This window comes from Mesoplodon bidens (assembly GCF_964165515.1).
Source record: "Mesoplodon bidens genome assembly, chromosome: 12".
Taxonomy (NCBI): Eukaryota; Metazoa; Chordata; class Mammalia; order Artiodactyla; family Ziphiidae; genus Mesoplodon; species Mesoplodon bidens.
The window spans coordinates 44,146,970-44,169,475 of record NC_138168.1 but is presented as its reverse complement, the minus strand read 5'-3'; the positions used below and the strand labels follow the sequence as shown (position 1 = coordinate 44,169,475).

At 40.2% G+C, this 22,506-nt stretch overlaps 1 protein-coding gene across 1 annotated transcript in view; it reads right to left on the bottom strand.

Moving 5' to 3' along the window:
* LOC308625885 (uncharacterized protein) overlaps positions 1–22,506 on the bottom strand; it is a gene marked incomplete at its 3' end in the record, with an annotated part of 150,517 nt that overhangs the window by 81,356 nt on the left and 46,655 nt on the right. The window contains 10 exon segments of the mRNA XM_081250488.1: positions 4,462–4,572; positions 5,880–6,026; positions 6,519–6,621; positions 8,735–9,027; positions 12,265–12,480; positions 14,425–14,502; positions 14,860–14,881; positions 15,232–15,284; positions 15,288–15,707; positions 20,979–21,106. Of these exon segments, the coding sequence (XP_081106614.1) occupies positions 4,462–4,572; positions 5,880–6,026; positions 6,519–6,621; positions 8,735–9,027; positions 12,265–12,480; positions 14,425–14,502; positions 14,860–14,881; positions 15,232–15,284; positions 15,288–15,707; positions 20,979–21,106 (1,571 nt within the window).

Below are 22,506 nucleotides of genomic sequence, written 5' to 3'. Positions count from 1 at the left end.
ATATGCTAACATATATATATGGAATCTAAAAAAAAAAAAAAGGGTTCTGAAGAACCTAGGGGCAGGAGAGGAATAAAGATGCAGATGTAGAGAATTGACTTGAGGACACAGGGAGGGGGAAGGGTAAGCTGGGACGAAGTGAGAGAGTGGCATGGACTTATATATACTACCAAATGTAAAATAGATAGCTAGTGGGAAGCAACCATATAGCACAGGGAGAGCAGCTCGGTGCTTTGTGACCACCTAGAGGGGTGGGATAGGGAGGGTGAGAGGGAGATGCGAGAGGGAGGAGATATGGGGATATATATATATATATATATGTATAGCTGATCCTCTTTGTTATAAAGCAGAAACTAACACACCATTGTAAAGCAATTATACTCCAATAAAGATGTTTAAAAAAAAAAGCAACCATCCTAGCTACTACATGTTTCCAAGGATTTTGCAGCACATCAAAGAGAATGTTATTAATGAAAACATTTTGGAAGAAATAAAACTAGAGATATTGTTGCATCTCACTTCTCTATGTCAAACTTTTAACCATTTATTCCCAGAAGAGAAATTTGAAACATTAAGACAAAATTGTTGGGTAAAAGATCCATTCGCTTTTCAAAACCCAGAATCAATAATTGAGTTCAACTTGGTGCCTGAAGAAGAAAATGAATTATTGTAGCTTAGTTCTTCATATACGTTGAAGAATGATTATGAAATACTAAGTTTATCGCATTTTGGATTAAGATAAAGGAAGACTTTCCTTTGATAAGTCGAAAGAGTATCCTGCTCTTATTACCATTCACAACAACTAGTTTGTGTGAACTAGGGTTTTCAGTCTTAACCCAGAAAAAACAAAGGAAAGGAATGGATTAAATGGTGCAGCAGATATGCGAGTAGCATTATCCTCCTGTGTTCCAGACTGGAATGAACTTATGAACAGGCAAGCACACCTACCACGTTAAAGAAATCTTTTTTTTATTTTTTAATTGGAGTATAGTTGCTTTACACTGTTGTGTAAATAAATCTTACCTGGTTTTTGTTTTTTCATTTCTTATTTTGTGATTTTTTATGTGTTGTATTTAAATGTTAATCTAGCACAGTATGTGATAACTTTATGTTTTAATTTTTGTTATATTTTAATACTAATAAAATCATCATGTAATTTAAAAAAAAGAAAGTAAAAGGGAAAAATTTGCCATCTACAACTTCAAAGTAATATTATCAATATGCTTAATCTAATTAGTGCATAACTATGTGATTCTCTGCCTCTTTATTACTTTTTTATCTTTGGAGTAAAAATTCTTTAAAAAAAAAAAAAAGAATTAAGGGTCCAGAAATACACCCTTACATTTATGGTCAACTGATTTTTGTCAAGGGTGCCAGGACAATTCAATGGGGAAAAATGAGTCTTTTCAACAAATGATACTGCGACAGCTGGATAAGGACACTCAAAAGAATGAAGTTGGACCCCTATCTCACACTACATATAAAAATAAACCATAAATGAATCATTGACCTGAATGTAAGAGCTAAAACTACAAAATTTTTAGAAGAAAACATAGGAGTAAATCTTCCTGACTTTGGATTAAGCAATGGTTTCTTTTTTTTTTTTTTTAATTTTTTTTTTAAAGGGCTTCAAATGCTTGGCTTTTTATTTATTTACTTATTTATTTTTGGCTGTGTTGGGTCGTCATTTCTGTGCAAGGGCTTTCTCTAGTTGTGGCAAGTGGGGGCCACTCTTCATCGCGGTGCGCGGGCCTCTCACTATCGCGGCCTCTCTTGCTGTGGAGCACAGGCTTCAGACGTGCAGGCTCAGTAGTTGTGGCTCACAGGCCTAGTTGCTCCATGGCATGTGGGATCTTCCCAGACCAGGGCTCGAACCCGTGTCCCCTGCATTAGCAGGCAGATTCTCAACCACTGCGCCACCAGGGAAGCCCTAAGCAATGGTTTCTTAAATGTAACACCAAAAGAGTAAGTGACAAAAGGAGAATAGGTAAATTGGGCCCAGTCCCGAAAGCGATGGCGATTGCAGTTGTGGGTCTTACTTCTCCTCCCTTGTCCTAGAGGATCTTCACTTTTTCTCCCTTTCTGCCGTTCCAGCAAGGTGCAAACCCTCTGAGAAAAATGTCTCTGCACCTCTAGCTCTTGTGGAGGTTGGTGTCTTCAGTGGAGTCTCCTATTGCAGGGGACCTTCAAGATGGCTGGCGAGTAAGACATAGAGATCACCTTCCTCCCCACAGATACATCAAAAATACATCTACATGTGGAACAACTCCTACAGAACACCTACTGAACACTGGCAGAAGACCTCAGACTTCCCAAAAGACAAGAAAATCCCCACGTACCTGGCTGTGTGGCTGACAGGATCAGGCCTGACACCAGGCCTGGTGTCAGGCCTGAGCCTCCGAGGTAGGAGAGCCAAGTTCAGGACATTGGACCACCAGAGACCTCCTGGCCCCACGTAATATCAACCGGCAAGAGCTCTCCCAGAGTTCTCCATCTCAATGCTAAGACCCAGCTCCACCCAACGGCCAGCAAGCTCCAGTGCTGGACACCCCATGCCAAACAACTACTAGCAAGACAGGAACACAACCCCACCTATTAGCAGAGAGGCTGCCTAAAATCATGCTAAGTTCACAGACATGCCCAAAACACACCGCTGGACGCAGCCCTGCCCACCAGAAAGACAAGATCCGGCCCTGCCCACCAGAAAGGCAAGATCCAGCCCTACCCACCAGAACTCAGGCACTAGTCCCCTCCACCAGGAAGCCTACACAACCCACTGAACCAACCTCACCCACTGGGGGCAAACACCAAAAACAATGGGAACTACAAACTTGCAGCCTGCAAAAAGGAGATCTCAAACAAAGTAAGTTAAACAAAATAAGACAAAGAAATATGCAGCAGATGAAGGAGCAAGGTAAAAACCCACCAGACCAAACAAATGAAGAGGAAATAGGCAATCTACCTGCAAAATAATTCAGAGTAATGACAGTAAAGATGATTCAAAATCTTGGAAATAGAATGGAGAAAATACAAGAAGAATAGGTAAATTGGACTCATCAAAATGAAAAACTTTTGTTTCAAAGAACACCATCAAGAAAGTAAGAAGATGATCCTCAGAATGGAAGAAAATATTTGCAAATCATATACTTGATAAGGAACTTGTATTCAGAATATGTAAAGAACTCTTACAACTCAATAATAAAAAAAAAATCCAACTTTATAAAAGGGCAAAGGATTTGAATTGACATTTCTTTAACAAAGATATACAAATAGCCAGTAAGCACAAGAAAAGATGCTCAATGTCATAAGTAATTAGAAAAATACAAATCACAGCCACAGTGAGATATCATTTTACCCTCACTAGGATGGCTAAAATAAAAAAGAGAGATAATAAAAAGTGTTAGCAAAACTCAAAACATACATATGTCCCTACAAAAACTTGTACATAAATGTTCATGGCAGCATTATTCGTAGTAGTTAAAAAGTAAAAACAACACAATGTCTGTCAACTGATGAATGGATAAATAAAACGTGGTATATACATATAATAAAATACTATTCAACAGTAAAAAACAAAACAAAACAAAAACGAAGTACTGGTACATGCTACGACATGGATGAAGCTGGAAGACACTACGCTAAATGAAAAGATTCAGACATAAAAGGCCATATATTGTATGATTCCATTTATATGAAATGTCCAGAATAGGCAAATCCATAGAGACAGAAAGTGGATTACTGGTTGCTAGGAGCTGAGGAAAGTGGGGAATGGGGATTGACTGCTAATGGGTACAGGGTTTCTTTTGAGAATGAGGAAAATGTTCTGGAATTAGATAGTGGTGATGATTGCATGGTCTTGTGAATTATACGTTAAAGGGGTGAATTTTATGTTATGTGAATTATATCAATAACAACTAAAAAATTTGGAAAAGAAAGAGAATATATCTTGTGTTACCTTTTGTGAAAAAAAGAAGGGCAAATGTATCTGGTTACTTTTGCAAAAAGAAATACAGGAACGATAAAACAGAAAACAATGGAATCTTTTATCCACAAAGGGTAGGGGTGGAGGAACAGGATATTTTCTGCTGGTTGATTCTAGCTAGTCAATATTATAGAGTCACATACAATGGAAGAATTATCAGCAAACCACTGAAAATTAAGAGACCCAGTAAGAATTTGATCATATGTCAGTTTGTATTAGGAAAGAAGGAAGGGAGGGGAAGAGGGAAGGAAAGAACGTAAAAAGATAGGGAAAAAATGGTCAAAAAAGGGAGAAGGACAAGGAGGGAAAAGGGGAGGATGGGAAGAAGGAAAGGAGGGAGGAGTGGAGGAAGGAGGAGGGAGGGAAAGGGGGAGGGAGGAAAGAATGGGGCAGCCTGACAGTAGCTGGCGGTAGTGGTCGCACGCCTCAGGCTTCTCTATCTTACAGGCTGACCTTGACACCAGCATGACGGCCCCTCAGGGAGTGTGATAGAAGGACGCCTGCTGGACAGCCACCATTAAAGCATTTTTCTGAGTAGCTTGGCATGCAAGGGTCACTTGCATATTTTCCACTCCCGGATGGAACAAGAGCTAAAGGAAGAAATGTGAAAGTAATTAGGAATTTCTCTCATAACAGAAAGGTGAAGTTGAGGGTGGGGATCACCACTTACTCAACATGTAAATGTATGGATCAAACTGCTGAATATGTTGAGATCCTTGCCCCTCAGCCACAGGCCTGAATTTGGTCTGTCCATAAGAAGTGTTTCATCCCATGAAGGCAGGTTCCAGGCCTAATTGCTCTGTATCTGGACAGCATCAGGTTTCCCCAGTTATCAGAAAAGGATGAGTAGGCTCTGATTAACTAGCAAACATATGCTCAAAGGCAGGCTTTTGTAAAACTGCCAAGATTAGATTAGTGTTTAAAACATACACACACAAATACAAACCTGCACATACACATATAGAAGCAAAGAAGTCCATCTGAGTGACAGCGAAATGCAAATCAAAACTGCAATGAGGTACCACCTCACACCAGTAAGAATGGGCATCATCAGAAAATCTACAAACAACAAACGCTGGAGAGGGTGTGGAGAAAAGGGAACCCTCTTGCACCGTTGGTGGAAATGTAAATTGATACAGCCACTATGGAGAACAGTATGGAGGTTCCTTAAAGAACTAAAAATAGAATTACCATATGACCCAGCAATCCCACTACTGGGCATATACCCTGAGAAAACCATAATTCAAAAAGACACATGAACCCCAATTATTCACTGCAGCACTATTTACAATAGCCAGGTCATGGAAGCAATCTAAATGCCCATTGACAGATGAATGGATAAAGATGTGGTACATATATACAATGGAATATTACTGAGCCATAAAAAGGAACGAAATTGGGTCATTTGTAGAGACATGGATGGATCTAGAGACTGTCATACAGAGTGAAGTAAGTCAGACAGAGAAAAACAAATATCGTATATTAACACATATATGTGGAACCTAGAAAAATGGTACAGATGAACCGGTTTGCAGGGCAGAAATAGAGACACAGATGTAGAAAACAAATGTATGGACACCAAGGGGGAAAAGTGGCAGGGGTGGTGGTGGTGGTGGGATGAATTGGGAGATTGGGATTGACATACATAAACTAATATGTATAAAACAGATAACTAGTAAGAACCTGCTGTATAAAAAATAAATAAAATAACATTCAAACAAAAAGAAAAGAAAGGAAAAGAAAAACATTGACATCATGGCAGATAGATTGTAAGGGAGAGAATTTAGAATGCAATTGCATTTGCATGGCCAGCAGTGATAGAAATTATTTTTTACTGGCCACTCATTCTACTGTTACCATATTTTTACTTTGACCCTCTCAAGGCTCACCTATCTACGCGGTCACTGTCCTCCAGCAGAGAGATCATAAAGACAGGAGGTGGATGGACCACCTTGTCTTCGTGTGATGCAAATTCAAATTGAACAGGCCTCAGATACAAATGGAACTCTTCAAAACCCATCTCACACGCCAAGTCCTCATAAGACTAAAAGGGGGGAAAAAAAAAGCCAAGAACATTTGCTATTATTTTCCCCTAAAAGGAAAGTAAGTGGTAAGAAAACCAAACCATCTGAATAAGCACAAAAGCAAAAGTCAAAACAAAAGTAAGCCAAGTCCGGTGTGAAGTGAATGAGTCACAAAGGTTTTGGGTCTGCTCTAAGCTCTGACAGTTAAAGATAGTAGTTAAGGTGGGAGGAGATACGCTTGGGCACTTCCTCAACTCTCATTTCCTACAAGCTGGCTTCTGTCTTCAGGGTCCTCCTGAGGTCACCAATACTGCCCTCAATAGGAGGTTCACCATTTTTTCTCAGAGCTCCTCATGCCTGGCCTGTCTCCTCCTTGAGGAACATTTTTGCTCTTCTGGATCCAGGATCTCCATGCTTCTGCCTCTTGACCACTCTCTCTCAGTCATCACTGGCTTCTCCTCTTTTTTTCTGTTGAAATAGCCCTCCTCTACCACCCATGCCATGTCACTGACCTTGTTGGAGACACTGCAGGGCCCCGTGCAGGTCACCCGGATGGCTCGGAAGGGCAGTGGAGCCAGTCGCATGTGCACAGCCCCTGCTAGACGTTCCCCCGGGCTGTTGATGACACGGTTGTGGCTCTGGCGGACTACAAAGAGCTGCACCCACCCCATGCCAGGGCACTGGCTGAGCAGCCAAGCACCGCTGCCCCTGTCCCGCCACCGCTGCTGCCGCTACGTTCCAGCTTCTCCTCTTTATTTTCAACACCCGTTTCCTGGTGTTCTAAACCCAATCCTCTTCTCACCTTCTCCATGCCCTCCTTAGGGAGTCTGTCATCCAACTCCAGGCCCTAACCATCATCCCCTTGTGTAAGAACCTGTGACCCCCATCTCTGTCCTGCTTCAACTCTGAGCTCTACTCTCATGTGTCCATGGCTTGCAGCCAGGATCCATTCACATGTCGCACTGGCATTTCAGGCTTCTGTGTCTAGAATGCCTTCCCTTCCTCTCTTACCCCCATTCTAACACACTTCTTCATCTTGAGAAATTGGTACATTAAGGCTGAGTTCAAATGGCACCTGTATTAGTTTGCTAGGCTGCTGTGAAACAGTACCATAAACTGGGGGGCTTAAACAACAGAAATTTGTCTCAGTTCTGGAGGACAGAAGTCCAAGATCAAAATGTTGCAGGGTTGGTTCCTTCTGAGGGTTTTGAGTGAAGGAGCTGTTCTAGGCCTTTCTCGGCTAACAGATGGCCATCTTGTCCTTGTGGTTTCACACAGTATTCCTTCTGGGTATGTCTGTGTCCAAACGACCTCTTCTTATAAGGACACCAGTTATATTAGATAAGAGCCTACTCTGATAACTTCATTTTAACTTGACTACCTCTGTAAAGACGCTATCTCCAAATAAGGTCACATTCTGGGGTACTAGGGGTTAGAGCTTGAACATATGAATTTTGGAGTTACACAGTCATCCCTAGGCCCCTTTCTATGGAACTTTCTCTGATTCACTTAGAAAGAGTGAAATACACTATTTCCTGTGCTCCCCTAGTATTTTGTTCATATGACTAGAATATCATACTAAACTTTATTAGGGGGAACTTTTACATTGTGAACTCCCTGAGAACAAGGATCAGAAATTATGAGGAGGTAGTATCATAGCAGTTAGTACTATCTGGGCTCATGGTTTGAATTCTGCTTCTACTGCTTTCTAGTTATTTGATCTTAAGCAAATTACTTAATTTTTCTGAGCCTCTACCTTCCTGCTGGTAACATGTTTGTAAGCATCATATCATAACATATCATAAGGACATCATAAAGCTATCATATCAAAAGAAACTTCTGAGGAGTACATGAACTAATACATGTAAAGTCCCCGGTACAGACCCTGGCCACACTAGGTCCTAGACAGTGGTTGATGGTTGACAGTTGGACTCTTTGCATCTTCAGGGCCTCTCATGGGGACAGAACACAACAGAACTCATACACGCTTGCAACAAATCTTCAAGTTCCATATTTTTCCAGTTTGGGGAACATGTTCACTTAAATGTCTTACCATCATCTCACGCTCATACCTAAAACCTAACTCACTAAGTGTTCTCTCCCCCTGCCTGCTGAACCTTCCATACCTCTGCCAGACCTGGATGCTGTCACTGACTCATTCTTTCCTTTCTTTAGGCCCTCCATTGCTTCTGCTCTGCTATTCAACTTCATTATATTTGAGAGCAAATACAATCAGTATTCACTGAGTGCCCAGTGAGGGTCAGGCTTCATACCCTTGATAGGATACTAGGGAGCTTACACTAGCAGGAAAACCAACAAACCAATATTAAACATCCAATTAAAAGGCAAGGGCTGGGCTTCCCTGGTGGCGCAGTGGTTGAGTCCGCCCGCCGATGCAGGGGACATGGGTTCGTGCCCCGGTCCGGGAAGATCCCACATGCCGCGGAGCGGCTGGGCCCGTGAGCCATGGCCGCTGAGCCTGTGCGTCCGGAGCCTGTGCTCCGCAACGGGAGAGGCCACAGCAGTGAGAGGCCCGCGTAAAGCAAAAAAAAAAAAAAAAAAAAAAAGGCAATGGCTGAATGAAGAGAAAGCCTGGGTGCTCAGAGGAGAACCCAGCCTAGCTGAGTGGTCAGACAGGCATGTGGGGAGGTCTGAGTGAGAGGATAAACAATGGAGGGAGGGAGAAAGGGAGGTCATCATTTCAGCCATTTAGAAAGCTCACTCTGGCTACTCTGGGGGCACAGATGGGGCAAGGCTTGCAGGTAGGGGGACCCGTATTCTGTTATCCTCCATCTGGATCCTCAGTCCCCCTACTGACCGTGCTAAGTGTACACTCTCCAGACTCATCTCTATCAGCCTATGCCGGAGGGTCAAGAGTTCCACAAGTTTGGAAAATGTCTGTAGGAGCAGCATATGAGAATCTTGGCCTTGGTTCTGTCCTTCGTCTGCTGCAGACTTGAATGCAAGCAGGCCTATTTCCCCCACGAGGAAGGGATCGCCCATCACTTTAGCTGAAAACAGCTGAAAGAAAACAGAATACTTTTTAAAACACACACACACACACACACACACACACACACACACAAAGAAATTTGACATATTAAGAAAAATACATCAGCAGCATAGACTTTGGATCCAGAGTTCCTGGGCTCAAGTCCTAGCTCTGACACTTATAAGCTGTGAGATTTGGGGCAATTTATTCAATTTAGCTGTCTCTCAGTTTCCTCATCTGCAAAGTGGGGATAAGGATAATAACAGCACCTAATAGGAACTGATAGATCAAAACTGTATCATAGGGTTGTTGAGAGGGTTAAGTGAGTTAATATATGCAAAAGTGCTGGGTACAGAGTATTTGCTATTACCATTATCATAAAAGTTTTAAGCCAAAATAAAGAGAGAAATGACAAAGATGACCTAAATAGAAATAGAAGTGTCTGATATATTCCAAGTATTTTAGTGGCCAATAATAATAATATTAATAATTTCTTATAAACTCTAATTGAAGTTTTAAAAATTTCAAGTATTTTCACGTATATTAACTCATTTTTATTTTCACAAGATACCCATGATTTAGGCATCACAGATACTATTATTTCCATTTCACCAGTGAGAGGTCTGAAGCAACACTGAAATTTTCTAAGGTCATACAACAGTACCAAGAATAAACTTAGGTTTCCTAGTTCCAAGCTATAGTTTTACAGTATACCAAACTGCCTCTGCAGTGCTCCTCCATTCAGAGTCAGCCCTGGGTGATTGGTGAAGTAACCACATTGTTCTTTAATGTCCTTCTGCCTTGCTCACCCCTCCTCTGCTCTGACATTTTTGCTACCCTCTAATATACCACTCCCAGCAAGGACCCAGTTTGGAGACCCGCTAGTCTGCCTTTCCTGGTTTGGCTTCCCAAGGGTAGATCCACTTATCTACCAAAGTCCTTGCCTACTCAGAGATGCAATTTCTAGACAATTGAAGTCTTCCAAAGTGATAAAGAGATTTATTCAACTAATTTCCTGCTTGTCTTCTGAGGGCAATACCTGCCCCATTTTCTGTCCCAATACAAAAGATTAATCTGAATATTTATCATTTCTAGGTCCCAATTTGAACACATTTCAAAAATAATAACAATTAGAATTGTGTGGGGAATTCCCTGGTGGTCCAGTGGTTAGGACTTGGCACTTTCACTGCCAGGGGCCTGGGTTCAATCCCTAGTCGGGGAACTAAGATCCCGCAAGCCACGCAGTGCGGCTGAAAATATGAAATAAAATAAAATAAAGTGTGGGATCAATGAGAGACTGGATAGGTACCCCATATATTCACTACAATTTATAAGAGAACTAAAAATACATTTGAAAAAAAATTTGGTACCATAATACAATGTGAAAATAATCCTCAATAAATGGTAGTAGGATACATGGCTGGTAATTTGGGGAAAAATTCTATTTTGAGCCATACCTTATACCACACACACACTCATATACACACACATACATGCACACACACTCCAGGTGGAACACTCAAAGGAGTTAAATATTTTTGAAATAAGATAAAACCTTAAGAAGTTAGAATAAAATAAGATAAAATATGAAACATCTGGAGGAATTTTTGCTTTCTGGATTTAGGAGGATAGAAGAAATTGCAAAAGAAAAGACAAACAGATTTGACTACATGAAAATAAGTTTCTGTTAAAAAATAAAAAGACAAATTGGGGAAAATATTTGCAGAAAATATGATGGACAAAAGGGTTAAAGTTTTTTTTTTTTTTAAAGAAGAGCTCATGTAAGTGGATAGGAATGACATTAGGATTCCAAGAGATAAATAAACTAAAGGAAAGAACAGAAAATTCATAAAAAATACAACTAATAACAAGACATTTGGAAGAATATTTAATCTCAACAAATAGCAAGGAAAGAAAATCAGCAGTGTAATGCCACCTTTATATGTAATATGTATATATTAGCACAGACATTACACGCCTATACCTAACATTGTAGGGTATAGCCGAACTGGTACTCTTATACGCTATCAGTGGCATGACTCTTCTGGAAAGTGATCTGCCAGCATGTGTCAAAAGACTTAAACTTTGCTTCAGCAAATCCGCTTCTGGAATCTATCCAAAGGAATTGATTCAAAATACGTAAAAACCTGTGAGCATGGGGATGTACCTCATAGCATTTTTAATAATAATGAAAAATTGGAAACTACTTGAATGCCCATTGATGGTTGGATAAGTTATGATCCACCACTTAAGGGAATTATGTGGTCGTAAAGGTGAGTGAGTATAAAGACTATTAGCAATATGGAAGAATATATAATATGATGTTAACTGAGAAAAACAGGAGATAGTGTATGAAGGGTATGATTAGAAAGAACTATGTAAAACATGTATATGAAGAATACTTGAATTCAGAAAAATAATGATTACGAATGCACTTGAGTGGTTATATTTAGAGTAATTTTCTGTTTTCCTCTTTTGCTACAATTCTAAATTTTACTTTCGATCAACTCAAAATTAATTTACCAGAAAATAAAACTTTAGTTTGGGCAGGAGGAGATAGGAGGCTGAGGCAGACCTGTGGAACAAATATTTTTGGCAGCTGGGGTCCTTGAAAGTTCCTTCATCTTAACAGCAAGTACCCACCCAGAGTAAGGTCAAATTAGAAACCCAGGCTCAACTGTGATAGCCTTAATAGAAAAAGAAAAGAATTAAAATCCAATTACAAACACCATGTAAATCACTGGGCCACAGTTTGAATCACAGAGCATTAGAGCTGGAAGGGGCTTTGGTGATCATTGAGCTCACTTCTACCTTCCTCCCCTCAAATACACAAACATAATGTTAAAAAATAGGAAAGTAAGGCTCAGAGTCACACAGCAAGTTAATGGCAGGACTGAACTTGAGTCCAAGTCACTGACTCCTCACTCAGTGCTGTCTCTCCTCTACCAGATCTCAGCTCAGGGCAAAAGAGTACATTTTAGGAAGAATCTTAGAAAAAAATTTTTTTTAATTAAAAAATATTTTAAAAATATAAATAATAAACCAGAAAATATTTTCCCCATACCTAGTACATCTCCCTTTAAATTATAACTGTAGCAGCATCCTGATAAACTAGAAACTTTGACCAAAAATGAAAAAAAATGTTGTCAAGCCCTAGGACTATGATCTGTCCCTGGCCAAATAGAGGGGAATAGAGCCAAACATAAAAACAAAGCTAAGTAGTAACATCTGGGAGGAAACATTCTCTTTGCCAAGGACCCACCTACCCCTTTCAGAGAACCTACGTCTTTCTGGAGCTGTGCGCTGTACCAGGACTTGGGCTTGGCTGGAGTGAGCCACACATCCAGGGCCAGCCGCAGCATGTGTCTCTCTAGCAAGGTGAGGGCACTGGCTGATGTGGGCCTGCAGGTGTGGCAGGCCTCCCTGAGGAGGTGCTCAAGGGCTCTGGGGATGCGCAAAGGCAGGCCCAGGGAAGGGTGGAACTACAGCAGGTAAACGTTTGTCAAAGCTGGGCTTAATGAAGAGAAACAATTAATGACGATTTTACACAGTGAAGAACTTAATGTTTCTACAGGTATTTGAATTTTATATTTTTCGAGACCAATAAAACACTCATATAATCCAGGGCATTATAAAAAATTGGAAGCTCAATGGGGTCTCAGAGGCTGTCCAGGGAGCCCATCAAGTTACACAACATGCGTTTTGCTTTAATATGAACCTTTTTAAAATTGGAAGACATAGTTTACTCTAAAAGCCAAAAAGAATAAGATTCATTGTAAGTCAAATCATTATGCTGTATACCTTAAATGTATATAGTGCTGTATATCAATTATATCTCAATAAAATTGAAAAAAAGGATTCTAAAATTGTATATGGCAAACCTGTCAACATTTCAGTAATCAATATTTAGCCAAATATTTGAAAACAAAATAACTTAATATAAGTATCTAAATATTAAACAAATACTTTCCATGACTATTTCTATTTTTCACCCGATTCTTTATCCATTTTTTTCCCCCAAAATGATAATGGATGAAGACGATTTTTAAGTTCTGTACACAACTGCTGGAATCATTCATGTTTGCCATAAAAATGTTATATTTTATGAATGAGTGAGGCCAGAAATAATAAAACACTTTTCTGTGGGTTATTGCTTTGGAAATAAAGGATATAGCACCAGCCAAGTCAAGGGCCTTTCTATATCTAAATACTTCTTAAACCCATGCAAATGGGATTCTTCTTAGTCCTAGATCTTAGAAAATACAATCCTAAGTCTGGAAAGGAATCTCATCCAGTAAATATCATTTGCTTTTGAGACACTCTGACAGGATTTAGTATCCATATAGTCCTAGCATGTTCTGTCAAAAACCACTTCCTGAACAGTAGAAGTGGTCTCAAACTTACTATAGTTAAAAAATCAGTCCTGTGAAAGGTCTTTGGAGAAAATGCAGTCTTGTGCCTGGAGCTCCCAGGGTTTTTTCTCAAGAGAAAGAAAGAAAAGGTTAGAACATCACCTATGAAATCCCATGGCACCCTACCCATGGGATGCCTGTCCATGAAATGATGGACGAAGATGACATCACAGCCCATTGTGGCAATCTCTTACTGCAAGTCTGCCTGTACTGCTAGACTATACACTTCACAGGAGCATAGGGCCATGCCTGTATTGTTCATTCTGTGTCCTCAGCTCCTAGCACACTGCCTGGTACATGTAGATGCTCAAAAATATTTGTTGAATGTTGAAAGGAGCTGGACAATTTCTCCACCCATTTGGAGCAACAGAGAGGTTGTGATCTTGGGTTACACAGACCAGCTTGGAGCCTGTCATCAGCTTCTTGGTTCCTCTGTATCCTTGAAGCCTGGAAAGGAATGGTGAGGGGGAATCATACCACATATCAAGGGGGTGACTTCATGTACTCTCTCTGAGTGATCTCAGGAAATTTAATCTGCTCCTTAAAGGGGTGGAGGTGGTATCACAAGATGAGCCTGCAGAAACCTTTTTGTTGACACTTGCTGGAATAAGGAAATTCCTTTTTGAGAAATTCAAAGCACATCCATGTTTCATATATGTTGGCTTGTGTGGCACCTCTGATAAATCCTATGACAGCATTTCAAGAGCAACCGGGGTTTTTTAGGACTCCTCAAGGGAATGAAGATTCTGCACCCAGTGGCATAAGTTTAAATTCTAGCCTCCTATTCTTTATTTACAAAGTAAATAGATATTGAGTATGCAAAGGAATCCCCCTTCTGTGACTTTTATATTTACTTCTCTCAGCTCCAAATACTTGAGAGGTGCTTTGTAGAACAGTATTAGGCTTAACATCATATCCTTAAATTATCCAGAAATTAAATGTAAAATGTCTAAAGACAACACCAACTTCCCAGCTATTGTTGATGGAAATGAGTTATTTGAAAATTATGTTAAGGAGAAGTCCAAATGTATTGCTAGCATCTGGATGGCCTTCACGCCAAAGCCTCTGGACATACTCCCACTGACACTCTATCTAGAAATATCACATAAAAGTTAAAATTAGAAAAGTCAAACTTTCCCATGGATGTGAGTTATGAGCCTTGGCATAATAAGAATAGAACATCAGCCCTTTGCATCTCTTCATTATTTGACTCATTTTCACCCAGACATGGGTTTTAAGGATTCACTCACACAGAGGCATGCTTGTCTTTAGTCTGAGCCGAGGGTCAGCCAGGGAAAGCAAAGGCAACCAGCTTCAGGCGATCTTAAGAGGCACAAGAAAACTTCTTTCTGTCAAATAATTGACTACAAGGAAAAAATTCTAAGCAGGCCTAAGGTAACTGTACTGCAACAATCGTTATCTCCTAGCTTTTCCCCAGAGGACACAGACTGTGATCATTTCCTGTAGTGTCCTAGAAATAATTGCAACCTTTTAAAAAATAAATATAATTTTACACTTTAATGTCTTACAAGGGGGTAGGTTTCATCCTTCTTTTGCTATAAACTCTATGACTGAATGAAAACAGGTTGTCAATTCTTTGGTATCATTAAATGCAATTAGGATTGGAAACCTCCCTTTAAGATTGTAGTCATGCCTGGAATTCAACAATGCAAATAAGCTTATAAATAAACATCGTGTACGTGCTGCCCTAGAAAACTCAGATTCTGGACTGGGACTGAAAGGAAAACACGATTTTCAGTCTTGGCCTGTGTTTTTCATCCTCTTCTCACATGGAATCTTCTAAAACCCAAATATACTCACGTGAGGATGCCCCTCACCAGCTGCAGGTGAAGCCTCAGGCAGGTGCATTCCTCTCAGTAGGCCTTAATGAAGCAAGGGTAGCTGAGATCAAACCTTGGGCACCTGTGTATGACGTCAGTGATCACTTGTGCTAAGGCAAACCTCTCTGGGTCCAACGCATGCTGGTAGGCTTCAGAGTAATTGCCAAGAAGTTTCAAGTAAGGTTGATAGTCAGGGAACAGGGCCCAGCAGAGAGAGGTGAGCCTCCACCCATTCCATGCTTTGGAAAGACCCCCACCATCAACAGGAGAGGGATAGCTCTGAACCTCTGGGTACCAGGCCAGGGTGGGTAGCTGCCACACCAGTGCGACACAGACCAAGCTAGGGAGGGTGAGGGACAAAGCACTCGTTTCACCTCTGTCCCCTCTTCCTCTGCTCTCCACAAAATAAGGGGGGGGGGTAATATAATGAATAATATAACATCTAATAACTATATGCTCCAATGAGACAGTGCATTCAATGTCACTTCATCAAACCCATTTATCTCCAACACCTTTTTCCACAGACCCACTCTCCCTCCCCCATTTTACTCTATCACCAAAGGTGAGCAGGTGGCCTCCACCCCTCTTCTACATCCTCAGTCCCATTTATGACCCTTTTGCTTTAACAGTTTGCCGAAGTTTCACCTATGTAGAAATGGTGGGGGAGGGGGTTAGAGTGGCAAGCTGAGGATGAAAGTCCCCTCTAGCTATAAAGGCATTTATCCCAGATCAGACTTCACTAGGAAAGGCCTATGTACAGAACTCTCAAGAGCATCGAGGGAGCTTCTGTTTTAGTGGAGTTCACAAGTCTTTTCTAAAAACCGAAGAAAGCTTCCATGCACTAACTGTTGAAGAGGGTTCTTAGTGTGGGAATTCAGAAAGAAATGCTCTTTATTTTGTTTTTACATTTGTTTATGCACTTAAGGAATTTCTGTTCTGTGTGTAAATTCTATTTGTGTGTAATTAGTCATGGTGCTAATCAGAAAAAGCTCTTCAGAGATCAATGGGCTGGAATCCCAAACAGGGACCTAAGGGCCAATATGTAAGTAGTTCTGAACAAGGTACTGTCTTAGGGTTGTTTTAAAACATTCATAGGAGGGAGGGTGGGAGGGAGGGAGATGCAAGAGGGAAGAGATATGGGAACATATGTATATGTATAACTGATTCACTTTGTTATAAAGCAGAAACTAACACAACATTGTAAAACAATTATACTCCAATAAAGATGTTAAAAAAAAAAAAAAAACTTTCACAGGCCTTAGACTCACTTACTTTCGGAGACCCTGACCCATGTTATACCAAATACATTAAAACTTACATCCCAATCAATATTTTTCTGTAAAAATGTTAAATGATATTTATAATTTTGCTTTTCAAATTATTTGGCTATGAGCAATACATTTCATTAATGATTGGCTATGATTTCTGGGTAGTATGTACTTGAGAATTCTTATAAAGTGAGAAAATCTGATCCATAAATTGTTTCCAAATGTAATGAGATGTTTACAAGTGCTCAGTTAGCGTTTTAACATTTTATGGACATGTCATTTAAGCATTTATTGATAACTATTTTGTATTTTCTTTTTGCATTTCCGAGTAATGCATGTTTTTTTCCTCTCAGATCTCACATATGTTCAATGGTGCCTGAAAAGCTCTTAGATCCTAAACACCACGTCTATATTACCTGATGGATAAATCAACTCTAACTGAAAGCTTCTGAACTTTTACTCCCAATGGTCTCACAACAGAACAGATCCCTTTCCTCTGCCGATCTAATCCAACATCCCCCCAAGAGTTTCAGCTCAACATGTCCCTCCCCAGTCTTCTCTGACCCACTCCTCTAATGGAGGTTTCATGCTTCTGAAAGGCCTCAGCTCTCAGGGTAGCTGTATCACCAAAGACATAGGTGTGCCCAGTGTGTGCATTTAATTGAGAGCAAGGAGTGGATTGTTGAGCCTGCAATTTCTACCCACCTGACAGCCTAGCACACGCTGAGATGCATTAGAGAAAGAGCATTTTTTGTTTCCTTGGGTGTTCATCTTCCTGGTAGTTTGAGGCCAGGAAGCCAGCCCACTTCTTAACAAACTACGGAATTTCCTAGAAGGAGATAAAGAGGCCCTTTCATTGTGTGGAGCCCATAGCTAAGAATGCAAGACCAGAAAGAATTGAGAGGGTGTAAGCACTACTTGAATATAGGTGGCAACAGCGCAGTGGGGAGTAAAGGAACCAAGTGGCAGGAAAAGCCAGGAGTGTCTCCATCTTGCAATAACACCTCCTGAGGCTCCCAAGGAGGTAAACACTTGAGAATCAATAGCAGACTAGGAATCAAATACTGCCTTAGTAATAGAAGTCCAGTGTCTGAGGGCTTCAATGCTAAGGCTCAAGCAGGGAGAGCCTGGGGCACTTCATTTAGCATCCAGTTTTGCAGGATGCCCTTTGGGAAACATTGGTCCAAGGGGCCTTGGGTCAACCTCAGTATAAAAAGGATAACACCAGAAGTGGCTAAAAGCTTAGGACACAGAATGTGCTCCACAGGTTAAAAACTCACACAGCTCAGAGTGTGAAATGAAGGTGCAGCTCCCTTGCCTTTAAGTGAACCCCAGGGAAAATGAAGCAAGCAGGGTGATCTAAATGACCTTATCCCATCCACAGGGCTCTACTCTAGAATAGCATTCAGTTATTAAATAGCAGAAGACAAAGCAGAAACGAAGGAGTGATGGGGTAAGAAGGGTGCCACTCAATAGCCTAGGGGAAGATTAGAAAAGAAACAATAACTTCCCTAAATCATTCTGGACGAATTTAAACCTTTTTGGCTGGGCCAGGGCAATCCCAGGAGCTGGTTTATAGTATTTGTATTGCCTTGACCTGTTTTTGTACAATAAGCCCTATTGTTTGGTTATTTGGCAGGGGAAGTTTGTGGTAAGGGTTCTTGCTGGTGATTCCAATCTGGTGATACCAGGTTGCAGAGGCTGGTGCTAAATTGCCACTATCACTTTGTTGTTGGTAGGATTACCAGATTTAACAAATAAAAATACAGGTCATCTAGTTAAATTTGAATTGCTGATAAACAACCAATACTTTTTCAGTATGTCCCCAATATTGTCATATTTTACCTGGCAACCCTAGCTGTTGAGAAGGAAAATGTGGCTCTTTTAAAATTGACAAGCCTTTTTCAAGCTTTGCCCTCCACCTTGAAAAGCTCTCAGATGGCCCTTTGCATAATTTTATTATGAATTCTTTCTCAGCAGGGGTAGGACTGTGATCTTTCTGCCTCACAGTTGCTATTTATTATCTGTTTGTTAACTGGCCCATTTCCATTTAAACTCTGGGCTGGTATTTGTCTAAGAAGTCTTCCTAGCCTGTCAAATGTCACCTGTGTATGTCAAGGGCCAACTCTCAGGCAAAGTAATATGTGGTGCACACTGACGGTAGGCATCAAATATTGGTGAAAATAGAAAAGTGAATAATCTCAAACCGTACTGTGTTTATATTTTTTACCTCAGCCTTTTTTTATTTCTTGGACTTAAAAAACTTTTAAAAACAGTATTTTAGGTCAAATGAAAGTGCAAAACAGAAAATCAGTGTCAGACACATCTTGTCACAGAATTTTTGGCCTTTTTTTAGTGCTCTAAACACTAATTCAAATTACCCTGAAAATGTGTCCTCTGGTGGCTGTGGAGAGAATTAGCAGTTGGTATAAATGTCAGGAACTGGCACAGCTGATGCCCAGCTTCTGAGTCTCTTAATCCACCTAAATTCACACCAGCTCTATTTTTATGAGCCTTTCACATAATATGGCTACTTTAAGGATTTAAGACAAGCCAATGTGTTTGAACAATTCTTGACTTTAGTGTTTCCAATATATTTAACAATAAAAAACAGCTGAGGACACTTGGCAGTAGAATCAGTACTGGGGGAAATCAGTTGTACTTTAGATAAAAATCTGGTTTATCCATTAAAATTAGGCCCTTTCACCAATTGCTGATTTAGAAAGCCACATTTTCCAGTTTTGGGCACAGATTGCTCAGTTTCTATAGGGAACACATTCTTGGGGTAGAAAGGAGGGAGATATTTTCAATGGTTGTTTTGGGAGATATTTTCAATGATTGTTTTAAGTTAAAATAATTTCACGTACCACAGAAGAAACCAGTGGACAGCCCTGGTAGCTTAGCACAGAATGAACCTTAGGCCAAAGTAAGAAGAAATTTGTTTTCTTTACTCTCTGCCTTTCTATTCTTCTCTGCCATTGTGTCCTGCCTGGGGCCTCCATAAAAGGCCTAGAAGAACTGAAAGTGGAGGTGGGGAGAGTACAGAAAAGGGGGGGCTGCTTAAAACTCATGTCTGGCCCAATAAACTTGTCGAGTTTGAGGATTCTGTATTACTTTACGTTTAATGCAGCCTCTCCAGTTTCTACACTGAGTCTAAATCTCCTATTTACCCAGCTGATCACAGTAAGGTTCTGTTTGGCAGATCAAGTTTGCAGATGCAAACTCTAGAAGCCAGTTGTCTTTGAAAAGAGGAACAATTTTCAAGGCCAAGGCTTGTACCCTTTAAGTCCAGCCAGTTGTTTTCAAAAGTGGGTGACCTACATCTCCATGAGTAACAGACCAGAGCGTAGATGAAATGGTAAACCCTCTACTAGAAAAACAATTCAAAGAAAACATTTCCACTTCCTCATCCTCCGTCCACATCACAATTCACTGTAACTGGCTTCCATTTCTGTACTCTTTTGAGAGAGTCCTACAAAGCTGGCAATGATAGCCTGATGGCTGACCCCACAGTCTGTTTTTTAGGACTCACCTTTCTTGATGTTTCACGTCCACACAGGAAACCATCCTCTCCTAATTAAAATGTTTTTTCCTGTGGGCTTTCCTAACACTATCCCTTTCTTTTTTTCTTCAGTCTCTTTGGTTCCTCCTTCTTGTTCCTCTCATGGATTCTTGTTCCATGACCTTCCTGTTAAATGTAAGTGTTCCCAGGAACCCATTTCAGGCATCTCTGGCTTTTCCTAGTCATTTCGATTCATTACTATGGTTCAACTTCCACATTCATACTTCAGCTCATACCTGCTCCTGAGCTTCAAAACCAGCTCCCGCAAAACATTCACACCTGGGTTTTAGCAAACTCTCCTCACATACCTTGTGTCCTAGACTCAATGTTATCTTCCCCTCTAAAGAGGCCCCTCCTCTTTCATTCTGTTTCAGTTAACAGCCTCCTCCCTGAGCCCGAGGAAGTCATTTTAATTCCACCCTCACTCTCTCACTCCAATATCCAGTCTTCAAATCCTATTAATTCCATTCTGGAAATCCTTGCCCAACTGCTCTCACTCACCCACATGTGGCATACCCTTCTAAAGGCCATAATAAGGTCAGTCAGTTTGTCTGTGTTTAGCAAAGTGAGGCTTGTCCCTGACAGGACAATGAACATGAATGGAATCATCATTTGTTCTCAATAAAAGCATACATATTATAAAAAGGCCTGAATTATACAGCCCTCTAACAAACTTCCCTTAAGATAAAGTCATATCCTTCACATTTTATTTTTTGTAACAAAGAACCACAGTAAAGAACGTAAAATTTATTACTCACATCCTTACAACTAGCTAAGGTTATTTAAATAATTATTCATTTTATTGGGAGCTGCCCTAAAAGACCCACTGGGTTTAAAAAAATATATTGGGGTTTATAAGAATGTTCAATAGATGTTTTGTTTTCTAGGTAAAAATACCTGGTGCTTGTTTTCTAGAAGAGGTGCTTCCCAAGTCCACGTGTCATACAGCACAGCGAATCTGTCCATACCTGCATGGGCCCATCCCCAGTCCTGGTCAATATTTGACTCGCTGCCCTCTTTGTGACCTGGTATAGAAATGGATGAAAATGACCAGAGACACGCCTCTCTATGAAGCTATTCCTAGTAGAAATGGACCCCTCAGATTGTCAGCTCCCTCTCAGGAAGGAAAACACTGAATGGGTAACTGGGATTCCTGAGAATCGGTTAAAGAGCCATGGGCAAGACCAGGTGCTAAGTTCATACTTGCTGACTTTTAAATCAACAGAGCTTTTGTTTTTACTTTTAGTTTTAAAAGACTAATTTTAGAAATATAACCAAAATTCAGTTAACATGAAATATTTACTAAAATGTCTGCAAACCTGTAATTTAAAGGCAAAACACACATTTCTCCTTCGGTAAAAACAGGTCCCTGGTGGTTTAACAACAAACCCAGTTTAACTTGCTGTATCAATTGATGCCAGCCAAGTCAACATTTTTCAGGGAAATTTCTAAGATATTCCTTAATTATGTTAATTACTAACTTAAATCAATGAGTGTAATCATTGCCATTATTCAGCTAAAATATTTTCCCACTATAGTACTGTAGGTTTTCACTGTCGACATCATTATTGCTTAAAATTTTAAGTGGTCTATTTCAGAATAAAATATTCAAAAGTAAGAGATTTTCAGGTTTAATAATTATCAAGTATATGGTGCGTACTTGAACAAGAGAAAGCTTTTGGTCAGGAATTTCTATAGCAGCAGTTGGGAAATCATTTTACAATGGATGACCGTATACTCACTAGCTCAGCGAGAGATGCTCATGTGACTAAGTATTTCACTCAAAGTAAGTTCTTAAAAGATGGAAATAGTCGAATTGTAGCATAAACTAACATCAGGAAAAATGATGCATTAGTATGTAGGATGACCAGTAGAGATAAAAGCTAAGAGCTGAAATTAAATGCCCTGGAATGTTGGATGCCAGCACTGCATCCCATGATTCAGATCCCAAATGGTCTGTGGCAAAGACAGGACAAAAAATTCAATCTAATACTAAATTAATTCTGTCTGGGATCTGAAAGGTTAGCTGTCAAACATTCTTAGAGCAGCCTTTTATAACAATATGACCATGAATTATCCTTAATTAAAGTCTACATATATTACAAAATAGCACAAACTCTTGCTAAATTTCCCTCCAGGTGTTGCAATGTGTCTAGAAACTCTAAGTTCTTTCCAAATGCAATGCTAATATAGTCATATTATTCCAATAGGAATATTCTTACCTCATCTATTTCTAAAATTGGATAAATTTGAGTGATGCCAAAAGGAAGAGAGAATACAGATTACGGGTTATTTGATTACCCTGACTAATGATTTCTCCCTCTGGGGCTTGTCTGGCATTTTCCTACCCAGGGCTTTTTGCATCCTGGTGGTTTTCTGTTAGGAACTCAGGAAGATCTCTGCTTCCAGCTGCAGTTTCCCCAAG